The sequence below is a fragment of the Brassica oleracea genome, chromosome C1 (genome assembly GCF_000695525.1).
Source record: "Brassica oleracea var. oleracea cultivar TO1000 chromosome C1, BOL, whole genome shotgun sequence".
Lineage (NCBI taxonomy): Eukaryota > Viridiplantae > Streptophyta > Magnoliopsida > Brassicales > Brassicaceae > Brassica > Brassica oleracea.
In genome coordinates, this window is record NC_027748.1 from 26,238,439 (window position 1) to 26,251,796 (window position 13,358).

The 13,358-nt window shown below is 39.0% G+C and overlaps 1 protein-coding gene across 2 annotated transcripts; it reads left to right on the forward strand.

Annotated features, from left to right (window-relative positions):
* LOC106312184 (BEACH domain-containing protein lvsC) lies at positions 1-13,358 on the forward strand. 2 transcript variants are annotated; one of them, XM_013749601.1, is made up of 28 exons: positions 1-207; positions 401-850; positions 929-1,087; positions 1,172-1,321; positions 1,748-1,903; positions 2,015-2,056; positions 2,146-2,490; positions 2,765-2,938; positions 3,039-3,199; positions 3,352-3,670; positions 3,774-4,200; positions 4,478-4,808; positions 4,934-5,122; positions 5,934-6,195; positions 6,326-6,517; positions 6,596-6,814; positions 6,897-7,073; positions 7,490-7,605; positions 7,959-9,324; positions 9,402-9,707; positions 9,790-10,242; positions 10,328-10,374; positions 10,459-10,552; positions 10,651-10,857; positions 11,217-11,342; positions 11,472-11,843; positions 11,925-12,156; positions 12,410-13,358. In XM_013749601.1, exons 1-28 carry the CDS (start codon positions 166-168, stop codon positions 13,090-13,092), a joined length of 7,797 nt encoding a protein of 2,598 aa, XP_013605055.1. In that variant the 5' UTR covers positions 1-165; the 3' UTR covers positions 13,093-13,358. The 2 variants fall into 2 exon arrangements, with proteins under 2 accessions (XP_013605055.1, XP_013605064.1); XM_013749610.1 differs by lacking the exons at positions 1-207; positions 401-850; positions 929-1,087; positions 1,172-1,321 and having other exon boundaries at positions 1,888-1,903; positions 2,151-2,490.

The following is a 13,358-nucleotide window of genomic DNA, read 5'->3' on the forward strand; positions in this document are numbered from 1 at the left end:
GTAAATGCTTCATGAGCAGAGAGAGAGAGCGAGAGAGACTTGAAGAAGGGTTTATTCTTCTCCTTCGCACCGATCCAAGAATAATTTATCGTTGGATCGAACCGTACGTAGGCTATATAGATCTCAAATCAGATCATTGACACGAAACCGATTTGGCGCGCCCTAATGGAATCGCCTGCAAGTTCTGATGCAACTGCGTCTCATTCGGTACGCATTTCAATTTATACAGCTTTTCTCCGATGCTTCTTGTTGTTGATTGCTTGAAAATTGATAAGAATGTGGGTTTAGTTGGAGTATTGTCTGAAAGTTCTATATCCCGACGCTGGAGTGTTGCTAGTGTATACGATTTGATTATATTCTCTTTGATGAATAAGTTATATTTTTGTTCTTGTGATTGCAGCCGAGTTTATCTGTTCTTTTAGATGCTCTTGAGCAGTCTGTATCTACGCCCAGTATTGCAAATGGTCTTTCACAGCGACTGTTACGCTCGTTGCAGCTTTCAAATGAAAATAAACTCTCTTTCAAGGCCTTGAATGGACCCTGTCGTGTGCTCAGGTTGGCTTGCACTCAAGCCAGGGAAAGTAGGAAGTCTCTGTGTGTTGACCCTTTACTAGAAAGTAGTGACAGTGGAGTTCTAGTTGATTCACCTCATAAGAAGTCTCATTCAGAGGATTGTTGGTTTGAATGCGTGGAAACATGCATTGGCATTTTCTCAGAGTTTTTCTCGTCAACAGATGATGCAAAAGTATATGTTTTGCGGAGCTCTGTTTGTGTTGATTGCCTTTTTGAGCTATTTTGGGAGAAGGCCGTTAGGAACAATGTGATGAAACACATTATTGATCTCATGAAGGTATTTCTTTACTAAACTTCTATTGATCTTTTAGCCTCTTAAGAAGCATAAAGAAATATTTCTTATCCAAATTTTCAGATCACGCCTCTGTGCGAGGAAGACAAAACAGCAAAATTACAAGTGTGTTCCAAATATCTAGAAACATTCACTCAAGTGAAGGAAAGAGAAAATGATTTTGTTGACTTATCTGTTGATCTATTGGCCGGTATGAGGGACTTGATCAAAACTGACTCGAGGGTATGACCCTAAGTTTTTTACTTAGTGCTTGTAACTTTTGTTGGACATCATCTTTATTTTGTCTTCTATTGTTTCTCCCTTCAGTATTACCAAGCCCTATTTCGTGACGGGGAGTGTTTCTTACACATCGTGTCTCTGTTAAATGGTAATTTCGATGAAGCAAATGGAGAGAAGTTGGTGTTAAATGTCCTCCAAACTCTAACTTCTCTGCTTGCAAATAACGACGCCTCAAAGGTGACTCTTCTGCTCTTTTCTTTTCACTACAGTAAGGGTCATTTAAAAAACGCTTCTTCACTTATCACCTTGGGATGCGAAAAATAACATGGGTTGATTTTTCTAGCATATTTAGCAACATTAAAATGTTTATTCTGTAAGACTTCCTCATTTTCATGTTAGCAAATTACAAACATCGGACCTCTTTGTAGATAAGGCTTTTCTCTGGATGACATGTGAATTTAGCTTAACTTGATTTGGGACTTGAGCAGTGGTGAAAGAAATCCAAGAAAACTTGGATCTAAACTAGTAATATACTAGAACAAAAGACAGATGGGTATTCTACCGTTTAGGAAATCTTTCTGAGTTAAGTTGTACCCAAAGATTACTTGCAGTCTTGCACTAGTATAATTTGTTTTTGGCACTGCTTCCTGTTGTTGCCTTCAGTTTGCTTTCAAAGCCCTTGCTGGCAAGGGTTATCAGACACTGCAAAGCTTATTGTTGGATTTCTTCCAATGGCAACCTACCCAAAGACTCCTAGATGCTCTACTTGACATGCTTGTTGATGGCAAATTTGATGATAAAGGCAGTGCTCTTATAAAGGTGATGATGCAGTTATTATTACTTTGCCACTTAAATGGTCTCTTTTTAATTCACTCCTAATTAATGGCGGCTAACTCTACTGCCCTTTTTCCAATTTTTTTCCCTATTCAGAATGAAGATGTTATCATACTTTACTTAAATGTACTTCAGAAGGTTGGTGCTATTCATGTTACTTGGATTTTTCTTTTCCTAAATTCTGGTTGTGGGATATATCTTTACTGTGGATGTTAATAATTTGGCAGAGCAGCGAGTCTTTGCAGTGTTATGGGCTAAATTTGTTTCAACAACTCCTTAGGGATTCCATATCAAATCGTGCTTCATGTGTTCGGGCAGGAATGCTCAACCTTCTTCTCGATTGGTTCTCTCTGGAAGATGCTGAGAGTGTTATCTTGAAAATAACACAGCTAACTCGGACAATTGGTGGCCACAGTATTTCTGGGAAGGATATTCGTAAGATCTTTGCCCTTCTCCGGAGTGAAAGAGTGGGTAACCAACAGAAATACCGCTCACTGTTATTGGCTTGTTTGTTGTCAATGCTGAATGAGAAAGGACCAACAGGCTTTTTTGACATGAACGGGGTTGATTCTGTAAGTGCTTTTCCCTCTGCGAAAGTTTATATGCATAAAATCTGCGTGTTTTCGTACTGCTACAATTTATTTTAGCTTTTCTCGGTGAAATCAGTTTTCAGTGTTTAATGGGGCTATGTGAAGTTGAAAGCTTTTGAATTTTGAAACCAAGAAGTGGTGATAATCTGTCGGAATATTCATTTTTAAGTGTTGCAATTTTATTGGTGAGTAGACAAACTCTGGCTGTTTCTTATTCTTACGTCTTACCGTTTTTGTAAATTATTTCCGTCTGCAGGGCATTGTGATCAAAACCCCTGTTCAGTGGCCTGTGAATAAGGGGTTTTCCTTTTGCTGTTGGCTTAGGGTAGAAAGCTTTCGTGGAGATGGAAAAATGGGTATCTTCAGTTTTATGTCAAAAAATGGGAAGGGCTGCTTTGCCGCTGTTGGGAACGATGGATTGTCTTATGTTGTAAGACAAATGACATGACTTTTCTGTTTCTGTTTCTTTTTCTTCAGTATTTCTAATTTCTTATGACTCGCCCTAATACAAGTTTCTTCTTCCTTTTCAGTCACTGAATCTGAAACGGCAATGCGTAAATGTGCACACCAATTTGGTCAGTAAGAAGTGGCATTTTATTTGTGTTTCCCACAGTATTGGAAGAGCTTTCTGGGGTGGTAGCCTCCTGAGGTGTTATGTTGATGGGGAGCTCGTGTCATCCGAAAGAGGCAGGTGATTCAAGATATATATATATATATATATTTGTACCAATTTGATTAAAGGCTCGTTTTAAGATCGTTAGAAATATTGTCTAGTCACATTGAGTATGTTTGGATGCTCTATTTTTATTTGTACAGTTTTTGATTTCGGCATCTTTGTTTCAGCTATCCAAAAGTTACCGATGTACTTACCAGTTGCTTCATTGGTACAAGTATCACGTTGCCACATATCCAAGATAACGAAGGCCTGGAATCCATCCGAGACGTGTTCCCATTTTTTGGCCAGATCGGTCCCATTTACTTGTTTAATGATGCCTTGTCTTCGGATCAAGTTCAGGCCATCTATTCGCTAGGACCAAGCTATATGTATGCATTCTTAGAGAATGAGATGACTGGTCCCTTTTCTGATAATCCATTTCCTAGTGCTATCCTGGATGGAAAAGATGGGCTTGCACCTAAGGTTTCCTTTGGACTCAATGCACAGGTCATACACCTCTTCAAGTACTTCTTTTCTATCCAATTATGCCAATTTTAATAAGAAATTTCTATTTCCAATGTAATAAAAAACTTTCCTTCTCTACTTCTAGGCGAGTGATGGTAGGAGATTGTTTAATGTCTCTCGGGTGTCAGATCATTTACAAGATAGGCTCGTATTTGAGGCTGATATTATGGTTGGCACTCAGCTATGTTCGCGGCGCTTGCTCCAGCAGATAATTTACTGTGTCGGAGGGATATCTGTTTTTTTTCCTTTGATTACACAAACTGATAGATGTGAAAGTGAAGCACTTCAAGAGGAAGCTTCATCAATGCCTGCTCCAGAAGAGCGAATGACAGCAGAAGTTATTGAACTTATTGCTTCTGTCTTGGATGAAAATCCAGGAAATCAGCAACAGATGCATCTTCTCTCTGGATTCCCCATACTAGGATTTTTGTTACAGTCTATTCAACCGAAGCAACTCAATCTGGAAACACTTTCATCCTTGAAACACCTATTCAATGTTATTTCAAGCTCTGGTACGTGTTGTGAGTGCATCATTTTGATTTTCTGCAGCTAGTTTGCATCACTTCTGATACTATATATTGCAGTTGTTTTTAAATGAAGTAGAAATATATTTCTAATTATGTTTGGACTTTTTCTGACATTCTAATGGCTATTCTTCACATACTGTTCTCTGAATCTTGCACCTTTAGTCAGATTCTTACCTTTTCGCTAATTCAGTATTAAAGTTGTTTATAAATCAGGGGCTGGTCAATTTTAAACTTCTTGTTATATTTTTCTATCTCTATCCAGGGTTTGCTGAGCAGCTTGTGGAGGATGCTATATCAAGCATTTTCCTTAATCCGTACATTTGGATCCGTGCAACCTATAATGTGCAGCGTGAACTTTACATGTTTCTCATTCAACAACTGGATAATGATCCACGACTTCTGGGAAGCCTTTGTCGACTCCCAAGAGTTATTGACATAGTATGGAACTTCTACTGGGAATCTGAGAGATACCGTTCTGCTAAAGGAAGCAAGACTCTTTTGCAACCAGCAAGAACTATTGCAGAAAGACCAAGTAGGGAAGAAATTCATAAAATTCGTCTCCTTTTACTGAGCCTAGGTGAAATGAGCCTAAGGCATGTCATCCACTATAAATTTCACTTTTTTCAGTCATCTATAAAATACATGATATGATAAACTTTTGAAACTATACTCAAGTCTTTGCTCTCAGTTTTATTCCGACTTTTCATCCGTATTTCAGGCAGAATATCACATCAGGGGATGTAAAAGCTTTGATAGCATTTTTTGAGACATGCCAGGATGTAGCATGCATCGAAGATGTTCTGCATATGGTTATCCGCGCAATTTCTCAAACATCAATCCTTGCTTCTTTTCTTGAACAAGTCAATCTTATTGGTGGATGCCACATTTTCGTCAATCTTCTTCTGAGGTAAGTTTTTTTATCCTATCGGTTTTCATATATGTCGTGGTTGGTTAGTACATGTGATTTCAATTTCCAAATATACATGAATCTTGAAAATATGGGTGGGTCTGCTGTTTACTGCAAAGCCGTCGTTGTTTTCATGCTACCGAACTTTTAAGGGGCTTTGTTGTACATCAATGGACTGATTCAGTTGAAATATATAGTTTATTTGCAGCGATAGATGCTCCTCTGTTATGCATGTTAACAGATTGTAAAACTGACAAGAACCTCAATCATTTGATAGAGCAAAGGCTCAAACATCATCTGTTCATGTTTCTGTTTTGTTTTGAACACGTACTTGCTAACCGTCAAAGTATTGTTGAAAATATGGGGGCTGGTGAATTAAAGTGTAGACTACTGTAAGCCCTAAAACCCTTTCATAAAGTGTAGATTTATTGAGGTGGTCTGTTCCTTGCTTTTTCTACTGTAAACATCTGTTCCTTGCTTTTTCTCATTCGGTAAATTTATTGAGGTGGTCTGTTCCTGCTGGAGTCTTGGATAAAGATAAGTTTTTCTGTTTGCATCTGCGTCTTTCTTGTAAAGGAAACATGTGGTATTGACAGTTGCATGCCTTCTTGTAAATTAAACCAATGGTATTGAGTCAATAGTTGCATAGAAAAATCAGTAGACTTTCGTAGCTAAAGCAATGTTTGTCCATGGTCTGCGCTGAGCATAACTAATAATTTTGGCTTTAGACTAGATCAGGGAGAAAATTTTCCTCTATTTATTGAGGCATACAAAATCTTGCTCATCTATCTCCACATTTGCGGTTTGGCAGGGATTACGAGCCTATAAGGTTACTCAGCTTGCAGTTCCTTGGAAGGCTTCTTTATGATGTACCTTCAGAGAAAAAAGGACCAAGGTTTTTCACTCTTCCCGTTGGAAGAACTAAATTTCTTTCACAAGGGCATAAGAAAATTGGTGGTAGAACGCAACCAATATTTGTTGCCATGTCAGATAGACTGTTCCAATATCCTCAGACAGATAACTTGCGTGCAACCTTGTTCGATGTTCTTCTTGGTGGTGCCAGCCCCAAACAGGTATCAGTTCAAGAGTGCTAATTTTAATCAAGAGTGCTGATTTTAATCATTTTTCCTACTCAATTTTGTGTTCTACAAACTTTCTTAAGTTTTTTGATGGAAATCATTGGGAGATTTTTTTTACTTGTAGGTTCTGCAGAAATACAACCAAGTTGATAAGCAGAGAAGCAAAGCAAGCAATTCTCACTTCTTTCTTCCACAAATTTTTGTTTTTATTTTCAAATTCCTGTCCGGCTGCAAGGATGGATCAGCGCGAATAAAAATAATCAGTGACATTTTGGATCTTCTTGATTCAAATCCTATGAATGTTGAAGCTTTGATGGTATATACACCAATGACTGAAAATTTCAGATATGCAAGTGTTAAAATGCCACTTAAAAATACAAAACGGTATGTGTAGGAATTTGGATGGAGTGCATGGATATCAGCGTCAGTGACACTTGATGTGATAAAGGACTACAGATCTGAGCTGCTCAATCATGATGACTTGGCATTAAATGAGCAACACTTTGTCAGGGGTCTCTTTTGTGTTGTTCTCTGCCACTATATCTTATCTGTGAAGGGAGGCTGGCAGCAGTTGGAGGAAACTGTGAATTTCATACTCTTGCATTGTGAGCATGTAGGTTAATCAAAACTGATTTTCTTTCTTATACCATAGAAAAATATTGTTGTTGATCTTTGCTTATTCTATTTCGTCACAGAATGATGCACCATACCGGTCTTTTCTCCGTGACCTCTATGAAGACTTGATTCAGCGGTTGGTGGAACTCTCATCTGAAGATAATATTTTCCTTTCGCACCCATGTCGCGACAATGTGCTGTACCTCTTGCGGCTCGTTGATGAGATGCTTGTTCGTGAATTTGGCAGTAGGCTCCTGGTATGACCAACCTACTTTTGGTTTTTCATTCCTATCATGCTGTTGATTTTTGAACTAAGTGTTACTAAATCATGTCTTGGTCGGTATTTTCACGTTCTCCCGTATTGTTAGACCAGGTTGTGCTTTAGATCTTTTGATGAATATTAGATTATCTATAGTAACGATCCTTTCATTCATTCATTACCTGTACCCGCGATGAATAATAAGCCAGGGTGGTGAAGGTATTTAGTAAAATTCAGTGACACATCTTGGATTAAATTAAGCTCACTTGAATCTCTTTAAACCCAAATAACTTCATTATTTAAGGTCAAAATCAAATTAACAAATGGTTTGATCCAGTTTTCTGTTCCTGTTAAAAGCGTATCTGTGCTATACTTTATCTATAGGAACTTTAATGTTAAATGTATTCCTTGCAGTTTCCGGCAAATAGTGCTGATTTCTCAGAGGATTTATTACAACTTGCAAACCGTGAGGACCTCAGTTTGGGTTTAGATGAGAATTTCCAACGACTGTTGACGGAAGAAACCTCTAGGTATGTTCTTTCTGGATTTCTAATGTATAAATTGGTGACAAGATATGCTTTCAATTCCTATGTGGCTAACTTTACACCCACTGAAACCAATTATAGGATACATGTAGTGGTAGCGTAACTTTTAGCCCATGATTTTGTTGTAGAGAAACATAACTGCGTTCCGATCAAAACAATAACATATTAACACGGGAGTTTGGGTAAATCAGGATAGTGATTTACTATTTAAAAGAAAGCCTATTACTTAAATTCTCTCTTCACTGCTCTTAGTAGTTTTTTTCTTCATTTTTTAATATTTGTTTTTCATTATATGTGTAGCTGTTTTGATGATGTTATTTTCCTCGTTCATTTTCCAGAAACACAGAAAGTCAGCACTCTTGCACCACAATAACTGAACTAATGACCAATGAAAGATGGTGGAATCTGTATGACAATTTGTGGAGAATAATATGTGATATTAATGGAAGGGGTCCGATGAAGATGTCTCCCAAATCTTTAGCTACTGGTCCCTCTATTGGTCAAAGAGCGAGAGGATTAGTAGAGTCATTAAATGTTCCAGCTGCTGAAATGGCCGCAGTTGTTGTTTCAGGAGGAATAGGCAATGCATTAAGTGGAAAAATTAACAAAAACGTTGATAAAGCTATGCTCCTACGAAGTGAGAAATGCCCACGAATCGTGTTTAGGCTTGTCACCCTTTATCTGTGCATGTCGTCGCTGGAAAAAGCCACTAGATGTGTGCAGCAGGTGACCTCACTCTTGCCTTCCTTTTTATCTGCTGATGATGAACAAAGCAAGAGCAGATTGCATCTCTTTATTGGCTGTTTACTTTATGTAAGATCCCAATATGGAAAGCTAGATGATGGTGCTCGTTTTCATGTAATATCGCACCTGATACGTGAAACCGTAAGTTGTGGAAAGTCCATCCTGGCCACCAGTGGTATGAGTAAGGATGACAGTTCTGAATCTGGTGGAATCTTCAAAGAAGTGGGTTCTATCCAGAATCTTATCCACAAAGACCGTGTGCTTGCTGCAGTCACTGATGAAACGACATACATGAAAACATTACTATCTGATCGTACTCGTCAAGTGAAAGCCCTCGGTGAAAGGAATAATGAAGCATCATCTTTGGAATCCAACAGCAAGAAACCTTTTGATGATGAGCTGCAAAGCGGTTTAAAAACTGTTCTTACATGGGATGAAAATAGACGAGTTGCAGTGCAATTAAGCCATGAAGAGCAACAGCAAAACGTTACTGAGAAATGGATTCACATGCTGCGATCTTTGATGGATGAAAGAGGTCCTTGGTCTGCAACTCCTTTTCCTAATAACATTGTAAATCACTGGAAACTCGACAGGACAGAAGATTCTTGGAGGCGTAGACCAAAGTTGAGAAGGAATTATCATTTTGATGAAAGGCTGTGCCATCCACCTTCTACTTCCACTGCCACTGAAAATGAGACCACAAACGTTATCAATGAAAGCAAGTCTGGTGTGATACATTTACCTGAACAGATGAAGAGATTTTTGCTGAAAGGCATTCGCAGGATAACCGATGAGGCTGGCTCTGAATCTTGTGAGAACGACAATAGTCAAAGTGAGCAAAATTTATTGGATACGTCTGCAGAAATCCAGTTCTCTGAGCTTGTGAGAAGCAGTAGTGATCTCAAGGATGTTGTACAAGAGAAAGTAGATGCCTCTTCTTTAGAAGTTGAAACCAGCGAGGTGCATATTTCGCAGATTTTGAAGTAGACAATACAGTGTCTATATATAACATGCTTTTCGTTTTATATTTTTCTCAGGTTTTGACATCAGTTCCGTGTGTTCTCATAACTCCCAAGAGGAAACTGGCTGGTTGTTTGGCAGTTATGAAAAATGTTTTGCATTTCTCTGGGGAGTTTTTGGTGGAAGGAACTGGTGGATCATCTGTCTTCAAGAACTTTAGCACTTCAAAGGGTGGTGATGTAACAAAACCTGACAGTAAACAGATCCTTGTTAAATGGTCTTCACCTTATGAGAGGGAGACATCCTTAGATTTAGAATCTGAAAAAAATAATCAGAAATCGCTAAAAAAGTTTAAGCGTCACAGAAGATGGAAAATAGGGAAGGTAACAAACATCAAACTAATTTTCTATTTCGTGCATCGGTGTCCGCGTATTTGATAGTGTTTTCATGGATGTCTGTTGATAGGTGAAAAGTGTTCATTGGACGAGATATTTGCTTCAATACACAGCTGTGGAAATTTTCTTCCAGGAATCGGTGCCCCCAGTTTTTCTGAATTTTGCATCGCCAAAGAATGCAAAGGAGGTCGGAATGTTAATAGTTTCTACCAGGAATGAATTTCTGTTTCCGAAGAGTGTTGCTAGGGACAGGACAGCAGTGATTTCCTTTGTTGACAGACGTGTAGCTATGGAGATGGCAGAAGCAGCCAGAGACAGATGGAGAAGGAGAGAGATTACAAACTTTGAATACTTGATGATTCTCAACACCCTTGCAGGCAGATCCTATAATGATTTGACTCAGTATCCTGTTTTCCCTTGGGTGGTGGCTGACTATTCGTCTGAGACTCTTGATTTTAGTAAAGCATCTACCTTTCGTGATCTTTCTAAACCGGTTGGAGCTTTAGATTCAAGAAGATTTGAGGTTAGTATAAAGCACTGACATTTATTTAGTTTCTGATGTTAATGGCATGAATTTAATAATGCAAAATGATTTATTGCTGTGCCAGGTTTTTGAGGACAGATACCACAGCTTCTCTGATCCTGATATACCTAGGTATACAGTGAAGAATGTTTTCTCTACTAAAGAGATACTTTTTCCCTTGCACCTTAGTAATTTTTGTTAATGAACTTAATGCAGTTTCTATTACGGGTCCCATTATTCAAGTATGGGAAGTGTGTTGTATTACCTTTTGAGGTTAGAGCCATTTACATCCCTTCATCGTAGTCTGCAGGTACTTGCGTCCAACTTTAACAATTAGCAGATTTCTGGAGTGTATAATGAAAAATGCTGTATACGGACATATCACATAACAGTTCTGTTTGTGGCCAGGGTGGTAAATTTGATCACGCAGATCGTCTTTTTCAAAGTATTGAGGGGACATATCGAAATTGCCTGTCAAATACAAGCGATGTAAAAGAATTGATCCCTGAGTTCTTCTACATGCCTGAATTTCTGGTGAATTCTAACTCTTACCACCTTGGAGTGAAACAAGACGGTGAACCTCTCGGAGATATTTGTCTACCTCCATGGGCTAAGGTATGCTTCTCACACGTATTATATACAGGGTAATCTAGTGGAGCGCTGAATTAGTTTCTGGAGTTCGGTGGGACAACTGAGTATGTTGCTATATATATTAAGAGTACTGTTGTGGTATGAAAAACATGTTCATGAGGTGTGTTTGGTCCTTATTGAAGAAGACCACCTATAAAACTATGATTATGTGGAGATTAGCGCGGAGTACTAACAAACTAAACTTGAAACTTCCTTTGGTAGTGTGTGGGCGCTAAGGATTGTAGTGACAGTTTGTTTAGATTTGTTTTCTAGACATCCCGAGACATCCCGAATGTACCGTTGTTTAATCTCCTTGAGAACTTCATAGCCAATTATATATGCAGGGTTCTCCAGAGATGTTTATTGCTCGCAATAGAGAAGCCTTAGAGAGCGAGTATGTTAGCTCACATCTCCATGAATGGATTGATTTGATATTTGGACATAAACAGCGTGGCAAACCAGCTGTGGAGGTACCCCGATTAATTTTCTCAGACTAGCTTTATTTGTTGCTCGGTACTTCATATTTCATAAGCTCGCATATTTTCTGTTGTAGCCTCTTATTCGGTTCTTATTAAAAATTAAATACTCCTTAACTGCAGGCAGCAAATATCTTTTATTACCTTACATATGAAGGTGCTGTTGACGTAGAAAATATGGAAGACGAACTGCAAATATCAGCAGTTGAAGATCAGATTGCTAATTTTGGTCAAACTCCAATCCAGATCTTCCGGAAGAAACATCCGAGAAGAGGGCCGCCTATTCCAATTGCACATCCGTTGTACTTTGCGCCTGCGTCCATCAATTTGACTTCCATTCTTCCCGCTACGACTAACCCCCCATCATCAGTTCTATATGTCGGTGTTCTAGATTCAAATATAGTTCTTGTCAACCAGGGTCTCACTTTGTCAGTCAAGATTTGGTTGACAACTCAACTACATTCTGGCGGAAATTTTACTTTCTCTAGCTCTCAGGTATGTTCTCCATTATCTTTTTGGATTCCATTAATTCAATATTACATTGTACGACATTAGCTGAGGCCTCTTTTACTGCAGGATCCATACTTCGGAGTTGGTTCTGATGTTCTCTCTCCCCGCAACATTGGAAGTCCCCTTGCAGACAATGTTGAACTTGGATCACAATGCTTTGCCACAATGCAAACCCCACAGGAAAACTTTCTGGTTTCATGTGGGAACTGGGAGAACAGTTTTCATGTCATATCCTTGGCTGATGGACGGGTAGTCCAGAGCATCCGACATCATAAAGACGTCGTAAGCTGTGTTGCAGGTATGTTATTTGTCCTCTGCTTCCTTTGCCTGGCTAATGATATGAGGCTCTAGGATAGGTTTTCCTTAATGTTCGAGAAAGTATTCCAATCTGGAATTATGGCAAAGAATAACAACATTATTTTGACTCGGAAAATCACTCAATCCCATAATCTAGGTGCTTCATTCAAATATAGTTTTCGTTGGCCACGTCTAGCATTTCATTTTTTGCTAAAGCTACTCATGCCTTACTGATTATATCATTAATACTGCAGTGACTGCTGATTCAAGCATTCTTGCAACTGGTAGCTATGATACGACTGTGATGGTGTGGGACATTCTCCGCATGAAAACACCTGAAAAGAGGGTTAAAAATATGCACGCAGAAGCACTGCGGAGAGATATCGTCCTCGCGGATGCTCCTTCTCATATTCTTTGTGGTCATGACGATATAATAACATGCTTATATGTCAGCACTGATCTTGACATAGTCATCAGTGGGTCAAAAGATGGAACCTGTGTTTTCCACACATTGCGAGAAGGAAGATACATAAGATCCTTAAAACATCCTTCAGGCAGCGCAGTTTCGAAGCTTGCTGCATCGCACCATGGACGGATTGTTCTGTACGGTGATGATGATCTTAGTCTGCACCTCTACTCCATTAACGGAAAACATCTCGCCAGCTCCGAGTCAAATGGACGCATCAATTGTCTTGAACTTAGTAAGTGTGGAGAGTTTTTGGTTACTGCCGGAGACCAAGGACAAATAGTTGTTCGGTCTATGAACACCCTTGAAGTAGTAAGAAGGTATAGCGGAGCCGGGAAAATAATCAGCTCTTTGACTGTAACTCAAGAAGAGTGTTTCTTAGCAGGGACAAAAGATGGAGCCCTTCTTGTTTATTCAATCGAGAATCCTCAGCATCGGAAACCAAGCCCAGTCTGGAGCATAAAATCCTGAAGCAGAACTTGATCGCACGTCAATGATATGTTCTGTGTGTAAATCTGTGTCCCATGATTCCATTGGTTCTCGATTCGTGGCTTATCTTGTAGACTGCAGAGGGACTTTACAAACTTTTTACAGCCTTGTAAATGTGCCATATATCTCATCTTAATAGATTAAGATACATAGACAATAGAGAGGTGTTGATTGATGTAACATTACCCATATTAGAGATATATATGCCTTTGGTGCGTTTAAAGAGGTAATACGATTTGCATGCGTGC